General features: G+C 56.9%; 1 protein-coding gene across 1 annotated transcript; it reads left to right on the top strand.

The window, feature by feature from the left end:
- The first annotated feature begins 1103 nt into the window (after positions 1 to 1103).
- DIPK1C (divergent protein kinase domain 1C) lies at positions 1104 to 19809 on the top strand. Its single transcript, XM_062200315.1, has 4 exons — positions 1104 to 1292; positions 9816 to 10475; positions 12661 to 12825; positions 19600 to 19809. The coding sequence occupies exons 1-4, from the start codon at positions 1104 to 1106 to the stop codon at positions 19807 to 19809; spliced, it is 1224 nt and encodes a 407-aa protein (XP_062056299.1).
- The last annotated feature ends 7063 nt before the right edge of the window (positions 19810 to 26872 follow it).

The following is a 26872-nucleotide window of genomic DNA, read 5'->3' as shown; positions in this document are numbered from 1 at the left end:
AAGCCGTCACACGTTTTTAGTGCACCCCTTTCCTAGTCGAAGGACTAGCCCTCCAATCCACCCCATCCCAAGTAAGCCTTGGGAAAGTGAAAACTTCAGCAGGGTCCTCCCGTGCTCACGGGTCCCTGGACGGCAGCAGGCGATCCCCGGGACCCTACGGTTTGAGGTTCTCACGAATATTCAAATATTCGTGGGGGACCCAGAGTGCACCTTGGGCTGAGCTCTTGTATGCGCATCCTCCTCAGTGGCCCTGGGCGCTAAGACAAAGACACCCACGGGCTGCAGACCGCCCAGGCTGAGCGAAGCCAGCTCCTGCCGGACAACCGCCGAAGGCGTGGTCCAGGCCAGGGTAGCCCCCGTGACCCCCAGCCAGGGGGTGGATCCTGGGAAATTCTGGCGCAGGGCAGGCGGGAGGGCGGTCCGGGCGAGATGAATGGGGCCGAACAGGTTTGGTGGAGAGAACGCGGGAGCCGCTGCACACTGCAGTCCCGCCGGCTCCCCAGGGTGGAGGGGCCGGGCTCAGCTGCCCCCGCGAGCTTCCCGGTCCTGGGGAAGGGCGCCCTCCTGCCTTCCGCTCGGATGGACCTCGGCCCGGTGCGGCTCTGGCTACTCTGAGAGCGACACCTCGAGGAACCGGGGGTGCCCGCGGGCAGACTTAGGAGGGCGGGGTCCAGCGGACAGGCACGGAGGCAGCCCGGAGAGCCGCCAACCGGGGTCTAACGGGATTTGGGGAGGGGGCGTCCAGTACAGCAGAGAGCCAGGGGCTCTCGTCTGGCGACGGATGGGGCACGCAGAGGAGCCAGAGTCCAGGCGAGCGCAGGGGCTGCATCCACTCGGGTTCCGCGCAAGTGGGCAGGGGGGTCTTCTCGCAGAAAAAGCGCAAAAAAAAAAAAAAAAAAAAGTGGAAAGGTTGGTCGGGGCGTGGGGTGCGCGGGGTGTCGCCGCCGGACGTCCCCCCGGGAGCCGGCCGCGCTCGGGGAACCAGCCGCAGAGCCTCGCCCTCCGCTCACGGTGCCCCTCCCAGGCGCCCCCTCCCCGCCGCGCGGGGCCGAGCAGCGGAGCCGCAAACCAGCGCGGGGCGCGGGGTGCGGGCCGGGCTGGCCATGGCGCTGGCGGCGGGCGCGCGGGGCCGGGCCGGGCGGTGCGGGCGGTGCGGGCCGGGCGCGCTCCTCGCCTTCGCCGCGTGGACCGCGGGCTGGGTGCTGGCGGCCGCGCTGCTGCTCCGCGCGCACCCGGGCGTCCTTTCGGAGCGCTGCACGGACGAGAAGAGCCGGCGCATCCTGGCCGCGCTGGTAGGTCCCGGCGCCACTCAGCCCCGCGCTGCGCCCCCGGGAGGGGGTCGCGCGCGCTCCCTGGGACCCCGGAACGCACCAAGGACCCAGGCGGCGAGGGTATCCACCGGGGGAGGGGTCTCGGCGCGCGCGTGGAGTGCAGGAGGCGCACGATCAGATCTCCCTAACGGGTGTCGGCGGGGGAGTCCTCTGTGCGCGCGACGGGGTTCTCTCCCCTTGTTGCCCAAACCAGTCCTTTGTCCCAAGGCGGTCTTCCTGCCCGACCGTCCCCCGCCACCCCGGAGCCTGCGCTCCTGCAGAAAGTTTGAGGTCGGGTCGGGGTCTCGGGCGCCCGCGTCCAGTGCCTGGCGGCCCTCGGGGACCACGCCCCTGTCTCTCCGGCCGACCCGCGCGCTTTCGCCCGGCCGCCGTCCAGCGACTGCTCCCCGGGGGCCGCCGGGTCACCCCATCCCGCCCAGCCCGAGGCAGACGCCACAAGCCCCCCGCCCTTCTGCGCCCCAAAGCCGCGATCTGTGGGAACCGAGGTGGAGCGCGCGCGGTCGGCGGAGCCCTGCGAGCCCGGGCCCCCGTCCCCGACAACCTGGAGGGCCGGGAGCTCGTGGGAGCAGCTCCCTGGCTGGGCCGGGCAGGTAGAAGTGGGGAGAGAGACGCGGGGCTCTGCGGTCTGCGGCCCCTTCTCCCCAGTCTGCTCCGTGGCCGTGCGGCTCGGTGCGTGGGAGGCCTGAGCGCAGGCCGGCCGGAATCCCTAGGGGGAAATCCAAGAAGGGCGAAGGTCCGCGGCCGGTCCTGGAGGAAGATGTCATGAAACGGACCAGCCAGGCCCGTGGCCTGAAAGGGATCTGTTTGCTAAGCGTCTCCAGGGATCCCGCGGATTCTTGGCACTGCGGATTTTCAAGTCAGCAGAGCAGAAAGGTGTTCAAAGGCAGTGGCCGTTGAAAAGTGAGGCTGGAAAACTCAGTGATGTGAGGAAGAAATGGTAGCCAAAAGCACAAGCTGGACAAGGTGTTCCGCAGGTGAATCTGACAGGTGCGGCCGAATTGCCCTGTGTGGGCGGGAAGTTCGTCCGGCGCCACCCCCACCCCACTGTGACACCCAAGCCCCATCCGTTGTAACCGGCAGGAGCCCCTTGCTTTTCCCATCAATCCCTTGCACTTTGATTTTTTTGCCTTTGGATTTGCAGTGTGTTCGCGGCTGATTGACAAATTACGGTAAGCAAAAGCGGGTAGTCTGATAGAATGCAGTACCTGCTCTGGTCATCTTGGAGGTGAAAATAAGAACCGAATGCCATTTTTGTTTTATTTTTCTTTGGTTTAGTGCGGAAGGGCCTAATGGAAATTAAATAGCCTGAGATAATTCAAGTAATTGCTCGTCATAACTTTCCCGGCAGTCCAGGTCATAAATTAAAACCAATTCTGTTTAGAGGCTTCCGCCATGCATCTTCGGTGGCAGTGCCGGGGAATCGCTAGCGAGAGCCAACGCTGGAGAGACTGGCTCGGCCTCTGGGGGCCCTCACCCTTTCCTGCCCAAGGAACAGTGCAGGTGCCTTGTCTGTCTCCCAGGAGTCTGGGAGCCCAGCGAGGGATCTGTCCTGTTGGAGTTTGCTAATCCTCACGGGGGCCCTGCGGCTCTCTCCCCGTATGCCTGCCCCTTCCCTCCCCCTGGCTTCTTTCTGAGTTTGCTGTGAGGGTCAGCTTTTATTTAGGACAGTCTTTAAATCCAGCCCCAGCCTCGGCGGCCCAGGCTGCCCCGCCAGGCTGCCAAGCAGGGGCTGGCACTGTGGCTTCCGTGGACTTGAGCTGAATTGAGCCTCTGTCTCTTGGCTCCCCGGCACTTTTCATTCTGCCTGGCTTTTATCCTGGGTAGTAAAGTGGGTCGTTATTTTTCTGAGTGGCCTCCAGACGCTCATTAGCTTTCACTCCGAATGCCGGCGCGCAGAAGCGGCAGCCCTGCCAGCCCAGCAGAGCAGGAGCCATTGTGGCGAGTTCCTCACCGCCACATGCCTGCGGGGGCTCCCAGGCCCCCCACAGCAGGTGGCATTGCCGGCCTGGGACCCACCTGTAGGACAAAGCAGCCAGATGACAACACTTAGGGGCTGGAGCGCAAGCCCCCACCCTACCTCCTGAGACAGCCACACGCTCCTTGGACGGCAGCCCCTGCAAGAGCCAGCCGGAGTGCTTCTGCAGGAAGGGAGCCCGGATCTTGGGCTTCAGGAATTTCTTGTCTGCTGGCTCCACTCCCCTTTGCCAGCGCCCTTCAGCACCCCCTGGGACGGAGAAATAAGTGCCTTCTGGTGGGCGTGGCAGCACGGCTTCAGAGCCAGGCTTCCCGGTGAGCTGCCGGGAGGCTCAGCCAGGCTGGGAAGCAGCTTGGGAAACCCATCATTTGGATGCCCTCTTGGGTTGGACGGGTATGCTCCCCAACAGCTCCTATGAGGTATGGGCTTTTAGTAGCCCCATTTTGCAGATGGCAATACCGAGTCCCAGGGAGCCAAAGCAATTTGCATGGTTAAGATGTTGAGGAGCCAGCATGGGACCCTGTGCAGTTTGATGGTAGAGGCCACATGACCGTAAGTGGCTTCTCCAGCGGTGAGAACCCTGAGTAACCACTCGGTGCGCTTGCGTCTCGCTCGGCATCCCGCTTTCCCACCGACTGTCTTATCAGAAGGCGTCACTGCCTTCTGGCCAGTTAGGTCTTCACGGCGTTTGATATGGTTGCCTATATTAGGGATTTGCTTTTAATAGGGCAGGCTGGTTTTTCTTTGTCATGGCCCCAAAGGGACACAGCTTCCAGAGTCTACTCCCAGAAAGATTTCCAAGCAGGGCACGGCTCTTTCCCAGGGTGCTTCAGCCACCTTGGTGATGTTGAGAGGGGTTGCACAGTGGAGCAGCTGTTGAGCTGAGATTCTGCAGTGCATAGTGTGGCCGTCTTGAAAAGGAATTCCGTCGTGAGATACAGTGCTGCGAAACGCTTTGGGACTCAATGTCCTTAAAAACACAAGGGAACACACAGAGGGAAACCAGCCCTGTGGCATGGCCCCCTGGGATGCTTTCAACAGTTTTCTCTGCTGGAGCCGGCAGGTTTTGTTTTTGCTTGAAAACCGTGATCAAACTGGAGGGACGCTAAGCAGCACCTGAAGCCGCTGCGGAGCTGGGAAGGGTGTGATGGGAATGTGCGATTGTTCCTATAGTCACACATCCACTAGAAGCATAGACCTGACTGGGAATTTAAAAACATGGAGGGGCACTTGGCACAGGATTCAGACACCAGCGGGGATGCCTGCGTCCCATCTAGGAGCGCCTGGGTTGGAGTCCAGGCTCTGCTTCTGATCCAGCCTCCCGCTAACGCACACGCGCATCCTATGAGGCAGCAGGTGAAGGCTCATTGGGAGACCCGGATGGAGCTTCGGGGTATCTGGGAGTGAACCAATGGATGGAAGAAGCTCACTCACTCACTCTCCCTGCCTTCAGATAAAAAGTAAATAAAACTTCAAAAATTAAAAATACACCAGGGTTAACTGCAATGAAGTTTTTACTTTTTTTCCAGCTTAGTCTTAAGTCGGATACGCACTGATTTCATTTGCACACACATTTTGGGACAGAATTGTACTGATCTGAACAGTGAGTGGAAGTAAGCCACTTTTACTGTGTTTAAAAAAAGCTCCTCAACAGGACATGCTGCTAATAAAATAACTCCACGTCTCTGACATGATGAAAGTTCCAAATTAGCTTTTAAACTTGCAATTTGTACATTCAATTCACTTTTTAAACGGCTGGATTAAGTCTCCCTCTTTACTTAGCAGGCACAGACATGCAAACTTTCTCTAGCAGTGGTAAGCAGCCTCAGTGGATGAATTTCACCTCCCACATAAGAGGAGCAGGGGCTGAGATGCCCCAACACTGCATCAGCCCCGCTCTGTCCTGACTGCACCTGCACAGCGCCTGCCTTTCAGTGTGTCCTTATCTCCCAGGTCGCTTATCTCCCAGGACAAGCAAGGGAGCTGGGGTCCTGAAGAGTCAGGTTTCCAGCCTAAGGCCTCACCTGTGGGTGTTGGTAGGGCTGGATTGGGGTCTTGACCACCGCCCCCTACTCCTTGACCTTCTGATTCTGGAGTCCCAGGAAGCAGTGAGCTGTGCCTGAGACACTTCTCAGACAACGTGCTAATCTTCAGGAAAACGGCCCAAATCAGTGTTTCCTCAAAAACTCCTAGGCTGGATGCCAAACTCGACAATTATCCCATTGTTCAGCTGTCTCCCAACCGCTGCCTGCAGGTGCCTTCCAAATCCACAGGGGTGAATCGCACAGATGCGACTGTGTTTGTTGGTGTTCAGCAGTTTTGGCAGAGCCCACGGGCTCTCCTGGCCACCAGGTGGTGGGAGCTGGGGGTGGGGACGAGAATGCCTGCTTGGCCGATTGGACCCCCACAGGGTAGGAAGCCTGTCCTCCAGAGGCGGGCGTGGGGAAATGGTGTTGGTTTTTAAAATTTGTGTTTATTTTATTTGACAGGCAGAGAGACAGATGGAGCAAGATCTTCCATCTGCTGGTTCACTCCCCAAATGCCTGATACAAGCAGGGCTGGGCCAGGCTGAAGCCCAGAACTCAGTCTGGATTATGAGCCTCCCCCTGCTGCCTTCCAGCGTGTGCTGGAGGCTGTGTGCTAAGCAGAGTAGCCGGGACTTGAACTTGGCACTCTGATACGGATGTGGGCATCGTGAGTGTGTCTTAACCGCTGCACCGTATGGCCTACTTGAAATGGCATTTTTGGTGGGACACCCTTGTCTGCTACCCTTGTGTGTGCTTTAACTTTCCAGAGAACACTCTCCGATTCTCTGACTCAGCGCTCCTTCGAAACCGGGCCTTTGCGCAGGTCACCCTCTGTGGTTGGCTGGTGGGCTGAGTCCCCATTTCATCTGCTGATGTTGGGCTCAGATGCACCTGCTCCAGGTGTATAACCAGCGTGGGAGAGAACCAGCTTTGGCTAGGCGCTGGGCTGGGCACTGTGCATCTGGGACTTTGTTGGACTTCCCAAGTCCCTGTGACACAAAGCCACTGTCCTCATTTTATTGACATGGAAACAAGGGGCACAGCTGGTGAGGGGCAGAGCCCAGAGCCTAGCCCTGTCTGCCCCGGAGCTCTGCCAAGCCCTGCAGTCACCTGTGCTCTGCGGACTGAGCCCGGGGCAGTCGGGGATGTGGCCTTTACTGTCTGCCTGCAGCTGGGTGAGCCTTGAAGAGCTGGCGCTGTTCATCTGCGGGCGTCAAGGGGGACTGACACAGGACATGGCAGTGCCGATCCTGGTGGGTGGAGCTGGCTTCCTGGCTCTTGGGGGTGGCTTATGGCAATGAGGCCACAGTTTAGTGGGAGAGTGAGGGTCTGTGCAGTCCTAGCTGATAGCTGCTTCATCGCCCAGTTCACGGGGAAAGGGGACTAGTGCTGAGTCCGGCTGGGCCCTGGAGCTGCGGCCCGCCTGCAGTGTCTTCTCCCTGGGGCCCCTGTCTCACCTGTGGCCAGCACTGGATGCCCCCCTGCCCCCCGTTCTCCTCAGCACTGCAGCATCCAGGCTCCCTGGGTCACGGTCACTCCCCCTGGGCTGGGCTCCGATACCCGCTTTCTTTGCTTCTTCAACTCTCTCCTGCACTTCACGCAGAAGCACTTTGGACTGCATTATGTATGCGGTAACGCTAGAACAACATTTGTGGAATTCAGTCAAGCCATTTTGGAGAGCGTACAGGATTTTTTTTTAATTTAGAAGGAAATCAAGAAAAAATGTGTTGCGTTTTTTCTTACCAGATCTATCATAGAGATGTAGACTCTTGTAAATACCGAATAAAGTAGGGGAGACAGAGCCGCACAACTATACTGAATGGCCCGCCCCATCTCTCTCATTCACATCTCTCAGTCCCTGGTCATCTCCTTGCTATCTGTCCATCATGCTCCCTCCCCTCAAAGACTGTCTGGGCAGGCCTTGAGGGGCCTGACCTGCTGTTTTCCTACAAGCGGTGATATGGAAGCGATCACAGTGAGGAGTGAATGACATGAGCAGTCCTGGTACTTCTCATGCTCGCTCATGACCCCAGGCCACAGAGCGGTGCTGGAGTTAAAGCTGAAGAATGCCATTGCAGGCAGAAAGCCCGGAGCCAGGGCCGGTCCGGTTCCCAGGCCGACAGGGATGGGGGCCGCGGCGCTGCCGAGGAGACGCCGAGCACGTCCCGCGGGCCAGGCGGCTCGAAGGAGGCGCTGCGCACGCCACAGGTGAAAACCAGGACACAGAAGCAACTGGAGCTGAAGGTGGCGGAGCTGGTGCAGTTCCTGCTGGTCAGGGACCAGAAGAAAAAAAAAAAAAAAGAATGCCATTGCATTAAATCACAGACTGAATTCCAGGGAGGATACAGCACGTAGAACTCAACTGTGGCTGGCACCATGGCTCACTAGGCTAATCCTCTGCCTGCGGCGCTGGCACCCCAGGTTCTAGTCCCGGTTGGGGCGCCGGATTCTGTCCCGGTTGCCCCTCTTCCAGGTCAGCTCTCTGCTGTGGCCTGGGTGTGCAGTGGAGGATGGCCCAAGTGCTTGGGCCCTGCACCTGCATGGGAGACCAGGAGGAAGCACCTGGCTCCTGGCTTTGGATTAGCGCACTGTGCCGGCCGTGGCGGCCATTTGGGGGGTGAACCAACAACAACAAAAAAAGACCTTTCTCTCTGTCTCTCTCACTGTCTAACTCTGCCTGTCAAAAAAAAAGAACTCAATTGTGTTGAAACAGTTGTGTGTGTCCTAACACAGCTTCCTGTGGGCATGGCTCTTCCAGGGACAAAAGCCAGCCCCCGCAGAGGGTGGGCCTGCTAGCTCCAGGATCAGGCTCCTGCCTCTCTGCTTCATGATCGTGTTGGCACCTTTAAAATCAGCCCCTCCAGTATGGCATCCAGAGATTCAAAATGCGTGGCTGGCAGGAGACCACCCCGTCAACCCTCACCGCAGGAAGCCAGAGGGGTCCACGCTGGAGCGAGGCTTTGAACTTCCAGGCTGCTGTAAGTTCCTGCCTGAAACCGCTCTGAAAATCCGGTGCTTCCCTGGAGCACTGGGAACGTCTTTTTCATAAGTGCTCGGAACAGCTGGCCTGCGGTGTCGTAAGGACCCACAATCCCTTATCTCGCTTCTGGGGGCGGGATGTGTTTTTAGAGGAAGCTACTTGGATGTAACAATTCTATGGCACATACGTGTCCCAGCTGCACGTGGGCCCTACCGGCACTCAAAGACCAAGTCACGAACACACAGACTGAGAAGTCGGGCTTTATCACCAGCGAGGCCAAAAACTTGTGGTGCAGAGCTTTTCTCATTTCCGAGTTGTTTAGGTCTAGGCACTGGGGGACTATTTCTCCACGTTCCGGAGCTGCCTGTGACCTGCGTGGGCTAATAAAGCTGATCAAATGTGAGGCAGTCTTGGGAGGGCATGGGACTGGGCGTGTCTCACCTGGCGCTTGTCTACGATTTGTACGCTTTGAGGACGTTTGCTTGTGGTTGGGACAGTCCCCATGCAACGGGCAGGGCAGAGGTGACACAGGGAAGGAATTTGGGGCCCAGAGCGGTTGGGTGACATCGGGATTCTGTAGCCTCACCGGGGTGGAATTCAGGCTTCCTGGTGCTTCGTCCCGTGCAGCGCGACGGCTGGCCATGCAGCGCACTTCATAAACGGAGCAGGGTGGGAAGCTCGTGTGTTGTTTTTGTCTCGTGATTCCATAAGAAACCAGGTGACTCGTTTCGTGTGCTGTAGGAGCTCTGGGAGGAAGACGAGCCTGCGCATGCCCACGTGGCAGGAAGACTGAGCGTGTGGGGGAAACGGGGGAATTAGAAAATATGCTCAATCTCCAGGAAAAATGGGTCTGGAGGTTTCTATTTCCTGAAAAAGTTAAAAAAATTAACAGAACCCAGACTTGGAACCCTCCGTCTCACCTCACTCTGCAGGATGAGGTCTGCAATAGGGAAGTGGTGGTCTGGGGGACGCCTGCAGCCCATGGGAGCCCAGGAGAAACACCCCTCCAACCTGTCCCCATCTGGGGCTCCTCAATGGCCCTCCTCGCCACTGCCCAGCACCAACCCACCTCCCCTTCCAGAATGTTCCACCACCCCTTACTAGTCCAACAGTCACGAGCCCTGTTCTGAGTCTTGCCTGCTCCCGGGAAGATGGCCCCTGAGCCTGAGGGCCGCATGGGCCATCCCACAGCAGGCCGTGACTTACAGGAGGGTCATTACTGCCATGGGCTCCGGGGGCAGGTGACGATCCTAGGCCCGGCTGACTCGACAGTTCCTGCAGGGGGTGAGCAGCCCCCTGGACCGTGCTCCGGTGCAGCCAGAGCTGGGGGCTGCTGCTCTTTCCTCTGACCGAGGCTTTCCCAGGACCACCAGCTTCGCTCCGAGTGTCCTGACCCAGATCTGAGGCCTCGCCAGGCCTCCTAAGACTGTCAAGGAATTTCTCAGGGACCAGAATGGCCTCTGCCTTTTCCATGTTGTGACCGCGTGTTCCTTTTGTCCCAGTGCCAGGACTACCGGGGCGGCTGGCTGGCGGGAGACCTGTGTCAGGACCTGTGTGAGGCGGGGATGCTGCGGTACCAGCGCTGCCTGTACTACGAGCGCGGCAAGAAGGTGCTGCAGGCCGAGTGGCGTGGCCGGCCCGTGGTCCTCAAGTCCAAGAGGGAGGCGTTCACCAGCTTCCCGCCCCTCAGCCTGCTGGAGGAGGGGCCCCAGGGCCGCCCGAGGGAGGCTGAGCTCCTTCTGATGGTGGCCGGCGAGGTCAGGCACGCCCTGGGCCTGGAGCTGCCCAGCGGCAGCCTGGGGCCACTGTGGCCAGGCTGGCGGGGTGTGGGCTGGCGGCGACAGGTGGCCAGCGCGTGGGCCCTGCTGCAGCAAGAGGAGTACGTGTACCTGAGCCTGCTGCAGGGCCTGAGCCGCCACGTGCCGCCCGTGCTGGGCTCCTGCGGCCACTTCTACGCCGTGGAGCACCTGGCTGCAGGCAGCCCGCGGCACCAGGCGCTCTTCCCACTGGAGCAGAAGCAGGCCCGGGCCCGGGCCCAAGCGGTCAGCCGCATCGCACTCAGCTTCCTGGACATGGTGGGCCATTTCGACCACGACTTCTCCCACCGCCTGCACCTTTGCGACATCAAGCCTGAGAACTTTGCCATCAGGAGGGACCTCACGGTAGGTGGCCCCGGGCGGTGGATTTGTAGGGTGGAGAACAGAGTCTGGGTCCGGGGCCAGGGTAGGGCTGGCTCTCAGGGATCCGGCATCAGAAAGCAAAGTCCTATGCCTGTGGCCCCAGCTCCCTCCTCTCTGCCAGCCTCTTCTTCGCTGGGGGTTAGGAAGAACACAAGGAGCAGGTGTGTCCCACATCTCCCAGGGGGGTGCTGGACTGAGAGGAGCCTGTGGCAGGAGGCCGAGGCCCGGCAGGCCAGGACTCTCCTCCAAGGGCTGTTCTGCTTCCTTCTGAGAAGCTGTGTGGCCTCTGGGGGGTAATTTAAGAGCAAGTGGACCTGGGCCAGCGCGGGCAGTGAGGCTATGTCCCTCACCTGCGTCCTGCATCTGCCACTGGGTCTGAGTTCTTCGGTGGTGGCAGGTGGACATCTGGGAACCACGACAGCGGGAGGCTACATGGTGACAGCAGCAGGTGCTCCCCTGGCACACGTGCTGATCTCCGGCGCTAGAGCGTACAGTGGGAGGACGGCACAGGGAGTGGAGCCGTCCCAGGGAGAACGGAATAATGCTTGGCTTGTTGGCCATCCTGCTCTGATGCCGGCTGGGGGCCGACGAGATGACACGAGCTAGGTCGTTCCCTGCAGGAAGACATTTACGATTCTTGCAGGTCCTACTGTTTGTTGTGTTACTGCCCTTACTAGAGTTTGATGGTCAGGCCTGCAAGAGCCACAATTCATGTTAGGCCACATACTGAAAATTAAAACACAAATCTGGTTCTCCCCAGGCAGCGAGGGGGAAACCATCAGAGATGGAAGAGAGAAATTACAAGGGGCTGAAATCCTGGCTTGGAGCCCAGGGAAGACTGGGGAGTTTGGCATGAACTGTAGAAAGATAGGCCTTGTAGTTGCAATAAGTTAGGAAGACAATAACATTGTTACCCTTGTTCAATTTTAGTGTATTAACTGGGGTCAGTAATGAAATTGGCTATTTATTTTGGCTGAATAATGAGGAAAGATTGATAAATCTGTTTGCTGTGCTTGGATCAGTAATTGGACAGAGTCCCATAAATAAAGGTTTTATGTTCTTCATATTCATTACTCTGCACATATTTTAGAGTAAATTATCCCCCTCCCGTCTCCGTTTTACTAAATAATCCCTGAGAAGCTTTATGGCCTCCAGCATCAATCCTGAATGAAAAACATAACCGAAACCCAAGCAGGGGACTGGAATTGGTGAGCAAACGGACGCTGGTTTGAGACGCTCCCGAAGGGCGCGGGAGAGCTGCTGTTTGGACGCTGGCCTGTGAGGGCTTGTGCAATGCCACAGCTCCGTCAGCCCCGCCAGGCCTGCTAGCAGCTGTTTCATACCTCCAGGCTATCACGTGCTCCGTTTGGGTCGGCTCCAGGTTTCTGGCTCGGGTTTGAGCTCATCTTTTTTGTCAGATCCAGGTGGCGGTGGGAAATGCACGTAATTTCGAAGTCATTCTTTTTTCTGATTTCGAAGTCTCTTTGGTTTGAAGCCAGGAAGATCCACCTGAAGCTCCAGGGATCACCAGGCGCTCCTGTTGCCGGTGGGGCTAGCTGTTGGTCCTGTTGGGTCATGGACCCTCCATGTCCATCCTGATCTGAGAAGTGACCCTGCCATTGCCCACCTCTTGTCTGAGCCGGCAGCCTCGGCCACAGACGGGCCATGACCAGGGTGCCAGCTTATGGCCACTATAACCCCGGCAGAGCCGTGCTCAATGTCACTTTCTTTTAGTCCTCACACCCTCGGGGATACGTGATCGTCATCTCACAGCTTTGCAGAACCGACCCTTGGGGGTCAGGGACCAAAGGGACACAGCGACCCAGGGGAAATGTGTCTTTAGGACGCTCCAGGGGGTCTTTTAAGGCTGACAAAATGAGGCAGGATGAAAAGTGATAATGGTGGACTTTGTGTAGTGATGGGAGGAGTTCCTTTTGCATTTAAAGTCTTGTGACGTGATCAGTGACACACAACGTGCTGCGTCTGTGTAAGAGAGAGGACCCCTGAAGCAGGTCTGGCCTGGGCTTTCCCACTCTATCTGCCGGGCTCTGGGGCCACCGGGTGTGGACGGAGGCACCCTCAGCCATGGGAACAGGCGCCACCCAGCAGGCTCCCGTGCCTAGCCCACAGGCGTCGTTTTGATGGCTGTGTGCGGCTTTGATTACAGGTGGTGGCTATAGATGTGGACATGGCCTTTTTTGAGCCTAAAATGAAGGAAATCCTTGAACAAAATTGTACTGGCGATGAAGACTGTAATTTCTTCGACTGTTTTTCAAAGTGTGATTTGCAAGTGAACAAGTGTGGAGCACACCGGGTCAATAGCAACCTACAAGTAAGTGGTAGCCGGGCTTGGGGCTGGGGGTGGTTGTGGAGCTCTCCTCTGGGGGTGGGGCTGGGGGTGGGGGTGGAGCTCTCCCTCTGGGGCTGGGGGTGGAGCTCTCCCTCTGTGGCCAGGGGGTGGCTGTGGAGCTCTCCTCTGGGGGCCAGGGGTGGGGGTGGAGCTCTCCCTCTGTGGCCGGGGGTGGCTGTGGAGCTCTCCCTCTGGGGCTGGGGGTGGAGCTCTCCCTCTGGGGGTGGGGCTGGGGGTGGAGCTCTCCCTCTATGGCCGGGGGTGGCTGTGGAGCTCTCCTCTGGGGGCCAGGGGTGGGGGTGGAGCTCTCCCTCTGGGGGTGGGGCTGGGGGTGGCTGTGGAGCTCTCCTCTGGGGGCTGGGGGTGGAGCTCTCCCTCTGGGGGTGGGGCTGGGGGTGGGGGTGGAGCTCTCCTCTGGGGGTGGGGCTGGGGGTGGGGGTGGAGCTCTCCTCTGGGGGCCTCTGTCCTCAGTCCTTCAGACCCCTTAGCAGAACTGAAGTCCCCTCTGCAAGCCGTCTGAGCTGGGCTGGGTGTGTGCAGTAAGGGCACAGTAGGTGTCGGGATTGGCAGGTGCTCTTTGTCACCTTGCCCAGGGGTGTTGATCGGGTGACCCAAGGGTCTCGTGGGTGGAGCCCCAGAAAAGCCCTGGTGCTGGACTTCTGTGGGGGTGTGGACAGCTGTTCTTTCTGGAGTAGTGTCTGCATCTACAGAATCTCTCTCTCTTTCCCTCTCTGTACACACACACACACACACACTGAGAACCCAGAGACCACCTGTCAAGGACAGGACTAAAAAGCGTGCAAAGCATCGCTGAGCAACTGACCACACCAGAGAGGCTGGACGGAGCCCTCAGTGCAGCCGGGTGGGGCTGGGTGGTTCTTAGAGAGGAAAGTGCAGCCCAAGAGAGCAGCAATAGGCACAATCCGTGCTGGGTTCAGGCTCTCAAATGGGGTCTAGAGGTGGGGACCCCAAATCCAGGGCTGAATGCCCCGCCAGTAGGGAAAGAGCTCTCCTCCTCTGGCAGAACACAGCTTGACCTCCCCGGAGGCTCTCAGGTGGCTGAGGGTGGACCAGGGCCCACTGTGCTGATTGTAACCAGGAAGGCGTCTGAGGCCGCCCCAGGGACACAGGCAGAGTGCGGGTTCCCTTCACCTGCCGCCTGCTGTTGCCTCTCACTTCCCTCCTTGTAAATTCTCTCCAGCCCCCACCCCCTGCAGCCCGCCTTGCCTGAGTGCTCAGTGCTGGAAGGCCCATGCGGCCCAGTGCAGGCCTGAAGTGAAATCGGATCAGACTCGGCCGGGGGAGAACAGCTGGGCGCTGCGGCATCCCACGGTGGAGGCTGATTTGGGGAGACCAGTGTTGTTCACCTGGTGGTCCTCGCCAGGCTGAATGGAAGCCCTGGTTCTACCACCCGAGAGTGTACACAAACCTCCGGGTCGAGGACCGGAACCACAGGGTGTTCTGGTGAGGGAGCAGCGGTGGTGTGGCCTTGGCGGGGTCTTAGGGAATCATTCTCCTGGTGCTGTGGAGCAGGTGATTTCCACCTGAGCATCCACCGCCTCGTGCTCCCCTTCACAAAATGAGAACACAAACACCTGCCCTGTGAGCACAGCGCGAGACTGAGGTCCGTCCTCACTGTGGGCAGGGCTGCTACGCATTCATTAGGAGGCTGGAAGAGGGGCAGGCTTTTGGCTCACTGGTTACGCTGCTCCTTGCGAGGCCCCTATCCCTATCAAAGTGCCTGGTTCCAGTCCCATCTGCTCCACTGCTGGCCCAGCTTCTGCTAATGCACACCCGAGAGGCAGCAGCTGATGGCTCCTGGCGTTGGCATAGCCCAGCCCTGGCCCTTGTGGGCATCTGGGGAGTGAACCCATGAATGGGAGATCTCTTTCTGTCTCTCTGCCTTTCAAATAGATCACATTGGTTAATTTTTAAAAAGAGGCAAGAGCAACACAAAACTAGCAAGAGAACAGAAAAACCATGTTCCAAATATATAAATGACAAAATCTAGATGGCCAAAGAACTTGGGAAGTTATTTAATCTTACCGCACACGGGCAAATTAAAATCTAATGATCGTGGATTTCGTTCACCAATGGGGAAGCAATGTTAAGGTGCTGCTCGTTCTCAGTGAGGCTTTGGGGTACCAGGTTAGGGTCTGTGTGGTGCATGTGGTCGTAAGTGATGTCTCCCTGGAGGGCTGTGGTGTCAGGCAGTCTCCTCCCCAGCCTAGGGGCTCCAGTTGCGCACTCTTCTCATGATCCTCTTTGAACAGAGTCCTAGAAATTAAACTAGGCTTTAGGATGTGAGAAATACAAAAACTTAAGGGAAATAAGACACAGGTTTTAAGTCAATATTTTCAATATGATCACACTATCGTTAAGCAGTTTATGATTGGAAAGATAGATACCAAACTGTCCAAAGTGGTTGTATTTGGATGATGATTGAGATAGTTTTTATTTTCTCTGTCTTTTTTACATTTTGTAAAGCTTCTACTTTTTTTTTAAAAAAGATTTATTTATTTATTTATTTGAAAGTCAGAGTTACACAGAGAGAGAAGGAGAGGCAGAGAGAGAGAGAGAGAGAGAGAGAGAGAGAGAGAGAAAGGTCTTCCATCCTCTGGTTCACTCCCCAGTTGGCCGCAATGGCCAGAGCTGGGCCGATCCAAAGCCAGGAGCTGGGAGCTTCCTCTGGATCTTCCATGAGGATGCAGGGGCCCAAGGACTTGGGCCACCTTCTACTGCCTTCCCAGGCCATAGCAGAGAGCTGGATCAGCAGTGGAGCAACTGGGACTCGAACTTGCACCCATATGGGACGCTGGCACTGCAGGCGGCAGCTTTACCCACTACACTACAGCTCCGGCCCCTACTTTTTTTTTTAATATTTATTTACTTATTTGAAAGGCTGGGATGCAGAAAGGGGAGAGAGAGAGAGAGAGAAGAGGGGGGGGGTGAGATCTTCCATCCACTGGTTCATTCCCCAGATGGCAGCCACAGCCAGGACTGAGCCAGGCTGAAGCCAGGAGCCAGGAGCTTCTTCTGGGTCTCCCACATGGGTACTGGGGCCTAAACACTTAGGCCATCTGCTGCTTTTCCAGGTGCATTAGCAGAGAGCTGGATTGGAAGTGGAACAGCCGGGACTTGAACCAGTGCCCATATGGGATGCTGACACTGCAGGCTGAGGCTTAACCTTCTATGCCACAGTGCCAGCCCCAAGCTGCTACTATTCTAACTTAAAATATTACTGTAAAAAAAACAAACAAAACCCTTAAACAACAGAAAACTCCTGCCTTGCATACATTGGTTGACAAATCAATAGGAAAGAATTTTTTAAAGAAACTCAGAAATGACCTAATGACATATGAATGTTTGGATTGTGATAAAAGAGGCATTTGACATCAGTGAGGGGAGCTGGATTACGTGAGGGTACTTTGGAAAGTTCATGGACAGGGTGGGCGTTTGGCACAGTGGTTAAGACGTTGCTGGGGCACCTGCATTCCACATCACAGTGCCTGGTTCGCATCTCAGCTCTTCGTTTCTGATCCAGCTGCTTGCTAGTGCTCACCCTGGGAGGCAGCAGGTGACGGCTCAGGTACTCGGGTCCCTGCCACCCATGTGGGAGATGGAGCTTGAGTTCCTGTCTCCTGGTTATAGCCTGACCCAGCTCTGGCTGTTGTGGGTATTTGGGGGATGAACCAACAAATGGAAGATTTCTCTCTTTTTCTGTGTCTGTCTGTGTGTGTGTGTCCCTTTGCCTTTCAAATTAAAAATGAAATTTAAAAAATTTAAAATAAAAGCGCATGAAGAAATGGAATTCTAAGATGTTTATTTTAGTACAAAAATTTTCAATTAATAATTTTTTCATAATGATGCATACTTCTCATGAACTTTCTGGAGGTCTCTCGTGTGCATGTATGTAAAAAATGGAATCCCAAACGAACCAGAAAGGGACCGGGAGAATTTTCAATACGTTCTTCATGTAAAAGGCCGTATAGGGATGGCGTTTGGGAGCATGAAACAGAGCTCAGAAGCCATGGGAGGAACAACTGACACATTTAACTATCATTTAAAAAAAATCCATATTGGCAAAAACAAAATAAATTACAAAAATAGGAGCACATTTTAAAGTTAAGTGAGAAAACTTGCATAATACTTGGAATTCCCCTTCATTGGTGGGAGGCTGAGAGGTGTGAGGGGATTGTCCCCAGCTGCTGGGGCCCACCTAGATCTCTTAGGACGCCCTGGGGTCCATGAGAGTTTACTCCCACGTCCCAGGGGCAGCGTCTCGTGCAGGCTCAGGGCAGGGAGGGTAGGGATGGGTACAAAGCCCAGCCCCTTTGCCTTGGTGAGGTACAACTCTGCCATCCGGTGCAGGTGGAGCTCCGAGGACAGCCCTCAGCAGACCCCTGTGTGTGAATCTCCCACTGGGCCCACCTCTCAGGGAGCCATCCCTGAGCAAGGGGCTTATGTCCATAAGACATAAAGTACATTTCCAAGTTAATACAAAGAGGCCAACACAGGACATGATCTTGGCTAGTCACTGAAAAGAAGCACAAATAGCTAGCTCTCCAGTGAGTTAGAAATGCAGCCATTTCACCAATCTGTTGGCAAAATGCCGGGGTTTGTGTCACACTTGTTGGTGAGGCCACGGGGGAACAAGCACCCTTGGGGACATTGCTAAGCAGGTGTAATTGGCTATAGCTTTTATGGGATCAATTTAAGAATCTCTATCAAAATGAAAAATGCATACCCTTTGACCCAGAAATTCCATTTATAGGAATTTAATCCCATGCCCCAGTGGGAAAAGATCATACATATGCAAGATGTTTGTTAAAGCGCTGTTCATACAAGCAAGAGCTGGTAAACGACTTCAGTTCCCATTAATTGAGCTGGTTAAATAATTTATGACACATCCACACGTTGGTGATGCAGCCAGCAAAGTAAATGGAACATCCTTAGAGGAATCGATTTGCAGGGACCTCCTGATAATGCAGTTAGTGGGATGGAGGGTTTATTTATTCTTTTAAAAGATTTTTAGTTATTTGAGAGGTAGAGTTACAGAGGAAGAGACAGACAGAAAGGTCTTCCATCCGCTGGTTCACTCCCCAAATGGCCACAAAGGCCAGAGCTGGGCCGAGCTGAAGCCAGGAACTTCTTCCGGGTCGCCTACTTGGGTGCAGGGGCCCAAGCGCTTGCTTTCCCAGGCCATAAGCGGAGAGCCAGATTGGAAGAGGAGCAGCCGGTTTACAAGCCGGCACCTATAGTGCCAGCCCCGAGGATTTATTTTAATTTTGTTTTCAATTCGTTTGAGAGGCAGAGACCGAGGGACAGAGACTGACAAACAGTGAGAGCATCCGTCTGCTGGTTCACTCCCCAAATGCCTGCGATGGTTGGGACTGGGCCAGGCTGAAACCAGGAGCTCGGAACTCGATCTGGGTCTCCCACATGGGTGGCAGGGACCCAACTACTTGAGCCGTCACCTGCTGCCTCCCAGGGTGCTCATTAGCGAGAAGCTGGATTGGGAGTGGAGCTGGGACTCAAACCCAGGCAAATGCACGTTGGACACAGGTGTCTTGACCGCCAGGCCAGCTGTAGAGCAGTGCACATCATGAACTGCCATTTGGAAATAACGGGTAAAACCAAAGATAAAGGAAGCACATGTAGAGGTGGTGTGGGACACTGGGAAAGCTGCCTGGAGGGGGAGGGGCAGAGACTGAGCGCACTGTGCATCCTCTGTGTGTGAACATGGATTCTGTGTTCGGCATTTGTGAGAGCAGCCATTGCCTCTGCAGAGTGGGGAAGGGACCCTGCACGTGCCCCTGTGCAGGGCGCCCCGTGTGGCATCTGATGCAGCAGATGGCTGCTGGGGAACGAGACCTTGTCTAAGTGGAGGATTTCAGGAGATCTTCAGCACCCGTGGATTTTTTAAAAAAACATTTATTTATTTGAAAGTCAGAGTTACACAGAGAGAGAAGGAGAGGCAGAGAGAGAGAGAGGTCTTCCATCCGCTGGTTCACTCCCCAGATGGCCACAATGACCGGAGCTGTTTTGTTCTAAAACTAGAAGCCAGGAGCTTCCTCCAGGTCTCCCATGTGGGGGCAGGGGCCCAAGGACTTGGGCCATCATCTACTATCCCAGGCCATAGCAGAGAGCTGAATCAGAAGTAGAGCAGCCGGGACTTGAACCGGTGCCCATATGGGATGCTGGCACTGCAGGTAGTGGCTTTACCCGCAGTGCCGGGCCCACCTGTGGATTCTGAGTCCTATTTGAATGAGAGGCTGGGGGATGGGGCTTAATTTTCCCCACTGCTCCTGTGCTGTAGTCTTTCCCCTCACACCAACCCTGATTTCCAGGAGCTACGAATGCCACAACCACATTTGCAGGCTGCTCTTCGCCATAGAGCCCTGGGACCTCAGGGCCACCTGCCACGTTCTCCCTGCTTCTGGGACCCACTCCTGGAGGGAAAGCCCATCTTGGGGTGGCCTCAGACCTGCGGGGTGCAGAGCCTGCTGACTGTGACTTCTGTTCCCCCAAGCATCCCAGGAACCTTCCCCATCTGCCATGGGGCTGGAAGTGGACCCTCTCTGTACACGGAGGGCGCTCCCCTGCTTTGTTGGAGGTGCTGAGTGGCCCAAGTTCCACTCTGCAGAATCAGGGGACCCCTGGAAAGCAGAGATGAGTTTAGGAACCCAGTGCGGGCTGGGAAGCTTGTAGGAACCGTCTCCACCCTGAATTCACGGCACGCTCTCTGCCCCTCAGGTGATCTGTGACAAGATATTTCGCCATTGGTTCTCCGCAACGCTCAGGGACTCTGCTGTGCCGCTCCAGCGTCAGCTGCAGCTACAGGAGGCGGTGCGGGAATGCGCAGGCCCCACGCGGAGCTCCGGGAGAGCGGCCCCCAGCGTGTTCTGGAAGCTTCGCCGGCTCCTGCAGGCCACGCTGAGGGAGCTGCAGGAGGCGGACAAGTAGCCACTTCCCGGCCTGAAAAATGCTCGGGGAGGTGACCCCCGGGGGATTTCGTCTGCGGCTGTTCTTCAGATGAGACATTTCACCGTGGGACGGCTGTCTGTCTCGGACCTCACATGGGACATTTCACCGTGGGATGGCTGTCTCGGACCTCACATGAGACATTTCACCGTGGGGACGGCTGTCTCGGACCTCACTTGGGACATTTCACCGTGGGACGACTGTCTCAGATCTTGCCGCTGTCTGAAGTGTGAGCTCACCCAGTGCCTGGGCCGTGTGGCAGCACCTGCTGTGACGTGTGCACCTCGCTTGCTCTGTCCTAGCCTCGGCCCCCTGTAAAGCGGAGCCAGTGTGCTCTTGGAGGGCTCCCAGCAAGCACAGCCCCTGCAGGCGGTTACTCTGTGTGAGTCCTTGTCTGGCCTCCCTGGGCAAAGAGGTCTGGCTGCTCTTCCCCAGAAACAGTTAGACTTACAATGGTGTGTGCACACAGGGAGTGAGCTCAGGGGTGTCTGCTCGTCCATGAGCGACAGAGTGTGTGTTCCACTGTGAGCCTGTGCACGGGTCTTGCATGTGTGTCACGTGAGTGTGCACACACAAGAGCAGGTGCATGGGGGTGTGCGTCTCAGAATGCACGTGTGTGTGTTTTGCAAGGCAGCTGGGTGTGGGGCATGTGTTTGGGACGGGAGGTGGTTTTGTTAGTCTGTGCTCAGGCGATAGCCGGCCTGGCTGGCAAAGGAGAGTTTCTTTTCTTTTGGAATAAAAAGCATCGAAAAGCAGAAATCTGCGTCTTGAGGGAAGGTGACTTGGGTGGAGAGTGTGGAATGCAGTCTCGTGTGTCACTCTGTGCAGTCCACCTTTGACACCCATTGTAGAACCTGTTGCCTCTGAGCGGGGAGCTCTGGGTGGTGCTGTTTGGCTGAATGTGGAGCGCCCACAGGCAGGTGCACAGAGCAGCCTTCCTGGGGCCTGGTGAGGACTGACTCCCAGGCACCCAGGCATGCTTTGGCGTGGCAGTGGCCAAGAGCCACAGGACGCAGATGGTACTGGTACCAGCAGCACCCAAGGGGGAAGATGCATGTGCAACCTGCTCCTTAAAGGGACCTCATTCCACCCATATCTGGGCAATGTGGCTGCTCTGTCAACTGGTCACCCCTCCTCAGAAGTCATATGACAGGGAAACTGAGAAAGGTGGTAGGAGGTGATAAGGATATTGTGTTGGTGGTGTACCCATTAGAGAAGACAGCCAGAATCAAATCTTAAAAAACCACTACTGGACAAGTTCCGTACGACTTCTCTTCTCACTCCCAGCCCCCATCTAATCCAGACACAGGGGACCTTCCTCCTCGGGTTCTTTGGGATGAGTTTCTGTCTATGCACCTGAGAGATAACACACTGGGGAGTGGGGGAGCGGGGTCCCCACCAGCCCTGACTGCTCGTCTGCTGTCCCCTTGTCCTGGCCATTCCACCCTTCAGCCATCACCACTGGCAATTCGCCCTTGATGCTGAGGGTCATGGAGGCTCTCCCTGACCCTGTATGTGAAGACCCCCCCAACCCCGTGCTTGTATGGTTTGGTGGGAAGGAAAAACCCGCGGCAGGCAGCGTTGGGGCAGAAGTAACTTAAAACCAAGGTCTGGTGCCAGGCCGAGGCCTGGCAGAGGGGACCGTGGTCTGTGTGGAAGCCCTGTGCTGGCTTCCTGCAGGGCTGAGGGTCCCAGGGAACTCCACTTGGCTGCTGGGCAGGTTCTTTGGCGTGAAAACATTTATGAAAACATGGTCAGGGGAGGGGGGAGCTCAGGGGCTTTGCTGGCTGTGTCTTTCGGACGGTCACCAAGTGCACTGTGGGCTCCAGCAGGTCCCTGGTGCGCTGACCCTGGGGCTGGGCCCTGCACGAGGGGCTCCCAGCTCTGGGCTCCGAGCTCAGGGCTGGCAGCACAGCCAGCTCGGGACAGGGAGGAACTCAGTTTTCATGGAACCAAACTGGAAACAAATGTTTTTGTTTACCGTGGAGACCCTGCGGTCTGTGATTACCCAGTACGGAGGTGGTGCCATTGCCGATACGTCTCTGCCCTTATGTCTGCCTGCCAGTGGCACTCGGCACACACCTCTCCATCCCCTCCAGAGAGCTCCTGCCAGTCACTCACTGCCTTTTAAAACTGTTAGGTGTGAGGCTGAGTTTTCTTTAACTGTTCAAATCCTCGCAAAATGATGCTTTAATATGACACAATAAACAAGCACTGTGTGTATCAGTATTTAATTTTTCAACGTGACAATGAGATTGCTTCTTGCTGATAGACTTGGGCAATGATTCTACTCACGGGGACAATGTCTACCTCACTGAGTTCCGCGTTTTGTTTCAATTATGTGCATAGTAAACCAAACACATCCCTAGATACATTAATGGGGATTTTTAAAAAGATTTTATTTATTTATTTATTTGAGAGAATTACAGACAGTGAGAGGGAGGGAGAGACAGAGAGAGAGAGGAATTCCATCCACTGTTTCACTCCCCAAATGGTCACAACATCTGGAGCTGAGCCGATCTGAAGCCAGGAGCCAGGAGCTTCTTCCAGGTCTCCCATGTGGGGGCAGGGGCCCAAGGACTTGGGCCATCTTCTCTGCTTTCCCAGGCCACAGCAGAGAGCTGGATTGGAAGCAGAGCAGCCGGGACTAGAACTGGCGCCCACATGGAATGCCGGCACCGCAGGTGGAAGATTGATCTACTGAGCCACAGCGCGGGCCCCCGGAGAATTTTTAAAAATATACTTATTTATTTGAAAGGCAGAGTTACAGAAAGAGAGGGAAGAGAGAGGGAGAAGGAGATCTTCCATCTACTGGTTCATTTCCCAAATGGCCACAATGGCTGGGGCCAGACCAGGCTGAAGCCAGGAGCCTGGAACTCCATCCAGGTCATCCATGTGGGAGGTAGGGTCCCTAGCACTTGGGCTGTCTTCCACCTGGGGCTTGAAGCACTGCTCATGCAAGATGCTGGCATCATAGGCAGCAGTGGCCACATGTGCTGTGCCACAACTCCAGCCTCCATTGATGGGAGGTTATCAAGTTGGCAAGCTCAGACTACTCCTTTGTATGTGTTACCCAAATTAAAGCAAGTGGTGCCTTATTCATCGCCAACTGGTCAGCAGAAATCAGTTTGCACAGTTTGTCCTGGCTGAGTTAAAATATTTTGCTGAAAGGAACAATTTCAGAGTCATGAACCCTGCTGGCCTATAGCTGAAAAATCTTAATGTATTGCAGATTAGACAGGTTGTGCACACGGGAAGCTGTAGGTGGCTCAGGCCACGTGAGTGTGTGATTACCTGAACTGGTCAATGAGAGAGTGGACATCCTGGAAACGTCACAGAACATTGCACACGTTCAGAATGCTGCCAGCATTGCAAACCTTTCTCCATTCTCGTCTCCCACAGTAGGCAAGCATCTGACAGTTCATAGACAGGCTTCTTCCAAGAAGGGCACCAGGCTTAGCTCTCCTGGTCCTGCCCTGTGCGAAGTCCTGGAGTTGGACCCAGGACGAACCCCCAGGATGAACATCCAGAAATTATTGGAAGAGCAGCTATTTTTAAAGCTTGGTTTGGAAGCTGTTCTTTGAATGGCTGGGGGTGGAAGAGTTTTACCAGAAATTTCCAAAGCCAATACCCACATGAAGAAAGGCATGTTTATAGTGCTAGCATATTGCAGTGCCGCTCTGGTGCTAATGCCCATTGGTTCAGGGGCTAAACAGAGCCAGGGAGAGAATGCCTCCTCCTGGCTCACGTGCTCATGGCTTCTCCTTACAACCAGCCTTTACTCGTGGAGCTTTAGAAAGCAGCCAGTGTCACCGCTGCCGCTGGTGGAGCTCACTCTGTTCCCCACTCCTCAACACGGGGCTGCCGCTGGTGGAGCTCACTCTGTTCCACCCGCTGCCACTGATGAAGCTCACTCTGTTCCCCACTCCTCAACACGGGGCTGCCGCGTAGCTCAGGCTGCAGCGAGGGCTTGGGTGCAGACGTAGGTGCTGATGGTCCTCGGAGGCGTTACACAGACTCAGTGAGGGGCCCACTTCCCAGGTCCCCTCCAGTAGACTCTATTCCCAGAAGGGCTGAGGTGGCCCCCGTGTCCACTCTGTGGCTGCTGGTCCTGGCTGGCAGGTTTGCTGGGGTCTTCCTTGGTGCAGAGAGTGGGTGGCTGCAGGCTGCCGTCTGTGAATGCTGGACTCTCCCCAGTGCTGCACCCATTGCCAGGCGCTTTCAGGATTGACAGTGTCCATGAGTCTTCCCCAAGGAAGAATGAATTCCTCCTGACCAGAGGGTACGGAACCTGTTCACTTCTCACTAGTGCTGGGAATTCTTCGTTGATTCTCTTCTTGACTATTAATGAAGGTGGGGAAAAACACAGCTCTTGGAGTTTGCGTTTTCATTATCACTGGTGAGGCCTGTTCACGCCTGTGTTGGCATGGGCTGTGCTCAGTTCTGGGATGCTGCAGGGAGACTCTCTGAAGCCAGTCACACGCAGATGGGGCTTCCGCGGAAGGAGCCGGCTCCTCGGCCAATGCCGGGGCCAGGGTGTATCCACAGGTGATTCTGATGAGCTCTGCCTGCTGCGTGAGAGTGGAGGGCTCAGGTGGGCTCTGCATGGAGGGGTGCATGCAGAGGGCCTCCCATGTGTAGTTAGCAAGCAGGGGAGATGCTCCTGAACTTGGAGTTGGGAGCCTTGGGCTGCGGTCTCAGTCAGGGGTGGGGGGAGTCTGGCCCAGCCGAGGCAGCTACAGGTGGGACTCAGAATTCAGCAAATCCGCCCGGGCTAATTTGTAAGCTGGCAGTTGCGAACGGCCCACTGGTGACATCGTAAATACCCAGATAGGCCTGCGGAGCAAAGGCTCCTATCCCTGCCACTTGGGTGGCTTCAGGCCCTCTCCAGCCTCTGTTTTCTCCCCTGCAAAATGTGCTCAGGTGTCCCTGGGGGAAGTGAATGTGGTAAAGTGGGTGGAAAAGGCTGTGGACTTGGCCAAGGCGAGGCTGGGGCCAGCTCCTGTGTTAACCACCTCCGCTAGCCCGCTGGTCCATGCCCTGTGGGGGAGGGTGGTGGCAGGGAGACACTGAGAGGGCCAGGTCCGAGCAGGAAACGGCTGCCTGGGGCCCCGGATGTTGGGGGGGGGGATGCTCAGAGCCCCGCATGCTCTCACGCACATCCCTTCTGAGGGCTCCAGGTCTTCACTGCAGCCAGACGGGCCCTGGCCGCTCCGGTCACAGCCCTGGCCGCTCCGGGTCACAGCCCTGCCCACTCCGGGTCACAGCCCTGGCCACTCCGGGCCACAGCCCTGGCCACTCCGGGTCACAGCCCTGCCCGCTCCGGGTCACAGCCCTGGCCGCTCCGGGTCACAGCCCTGGCCACTCCGGGTCACAGCCCTGCCCAGTCCGGGCCACAGCCCTGCCCGCTCCGGGTCACAGCCCTGGCCGCTCCGGGTCACAGCCCTGCCCACTCCGGGTCACAGCCCTGGCCACTCCGGGTCACAGCCCTGCCCAGTCCGGGCCACAGCCCTGGCCACTCCGGGTCACAGCCCTGCCCACTCCGGGTCACAGCCCTGGCCCCTCCGGGCCACAGCCCTGGCCACTCCGGGTCACAGCCCTGGCCCCTCCGGGCCACAGCCCTGGCCCCTCCGGGTCACAGCCCTGGCCCCTCTGGGCCACAGCCCTGGCCACTCCGGGTCACAGCCCTGCCCACTCCGGGTCACAGCCCTGGCCCCTCCGGGTCACAGCCCTGGCCCCTCTGGGCCACAGCCCTGGCCACTCCGGGTCACAGCCCTGGCCACTCCGGGTCACAGCCCTGGCCCCTCCGGGCCACAGCCCTGGCCACTCTGGGTCACAGCCCTGGCCGCTCCGGGTCACAGCCCTGGCCACTCTGGGCCACAGCCCTGCCCTCTGAAGCCGCATCCTCCCGGCGCCCACTGTGGCTGAAGGCTTGGGTCCTGCTCGGGCACCTGCAGCTCTCACCTGTGGGTGCTGCCCCCAGCCCGCTGTGCTCGGCCCTCGCAGCGTTCCCAGCCTCCTTACTTGGCACTCTCTCCTCTTTAATCACACTTCCTTCCATCCTCGGCATGTCCTGCCTTTCTTTGAAGACCGGGAGATGAAGCTGGAGTGAGCGGTCTGAGAGGAAGCTGCAGATTCCTTCCACTCGTGCGCCTAAGCAGTGCCCGGAGTTACCGCAAACCTCCCTGCCTAAGCGCTCCTGTCGAGTCTCCTTAAATGCCTGCCAGACTCAGCTGGGAGCCTGTGCTACAGTTATTCCGGGCACAGGACCCTGGCTGAGCTCTGTGCAGCACCAGCGATGTCCATGCCTGCCCTCAGTGCGTGTGGGTGCGGGGGGGTGGGTAGCATGGCAGTGGCAATTCTCATGGATAGTTGGATAATAGCGTGGCCGCCTCCAGGGTCTCCTTCCCCGGGGAGCGTCAGGAGCCACAGCTTCTGGTTCTGGGGAGGATCTGGGAGCTGTTGTGTGACCGACTGCATTTTGGGGAGCTCCGTGCACGGTGCACGCTCTGCGCTGCCTCACAAGGTTTTCACGGAGCTCATGGTGGCCAGGAGCAGCAATGTGAGTTTTCAGGTTTGCAGACTGAGCCGCCCCTAACCTGCCAGCACCAGTGATGCGGGGGACATTGAGTAGAGACCGGGTTGTGCTGCTGGCCAGCGAAGCTTCATACCTTCAAGCAGGGTTGAAGGATGCTCCCAGACAGGGCCGGGAGGGAGCGAGTGGCTGAGGCCTCCAGATGCCAGAGCCCCAGGCTGCAGATGTGGGAGTGTCGGCTGCTGACAGGGGCTGCCTGCGCCCACACTCTGCGTGCGTGCGGGAATCGAGGTGGGCGAAGCCGGTGGCGCCTGTAGGTGAGCTGATTGTCAGAAGAGACAGTGCCTCGGAGGGAAAATCGAAGCCCTCGGGCTCATTAGCACAGAGTGTCACAGACACTTAGCACAGGAGCCTTGTCCTCCACAGCTCCTGTGCAAAGAGCATGGGTCCATTTATAAAAACCTCACGTAGTTGCCCTGAGCTGGGAGAGTTCTGACCTTGAATTCTCCC

The sequence above is a fragment of the Lepus europaeus genome, chromosome 9 (assembly GCF_033115175.1).
Source record: "Lepus europaeus isolate LE1 chromosome 9, mLepTim1.pri, whole genome shotgun sequence".
Lineage (NCBI taxonomy): Eukaryota > Metazoa > Chordata > Mammalia > Lagomorpha > Leporidae > Lepus > Lepus europaeus.
Note: the sequence above shows the minus strand (reverse complement) of the source record. Positions and strands in the feature narration are given on the sequence as shown.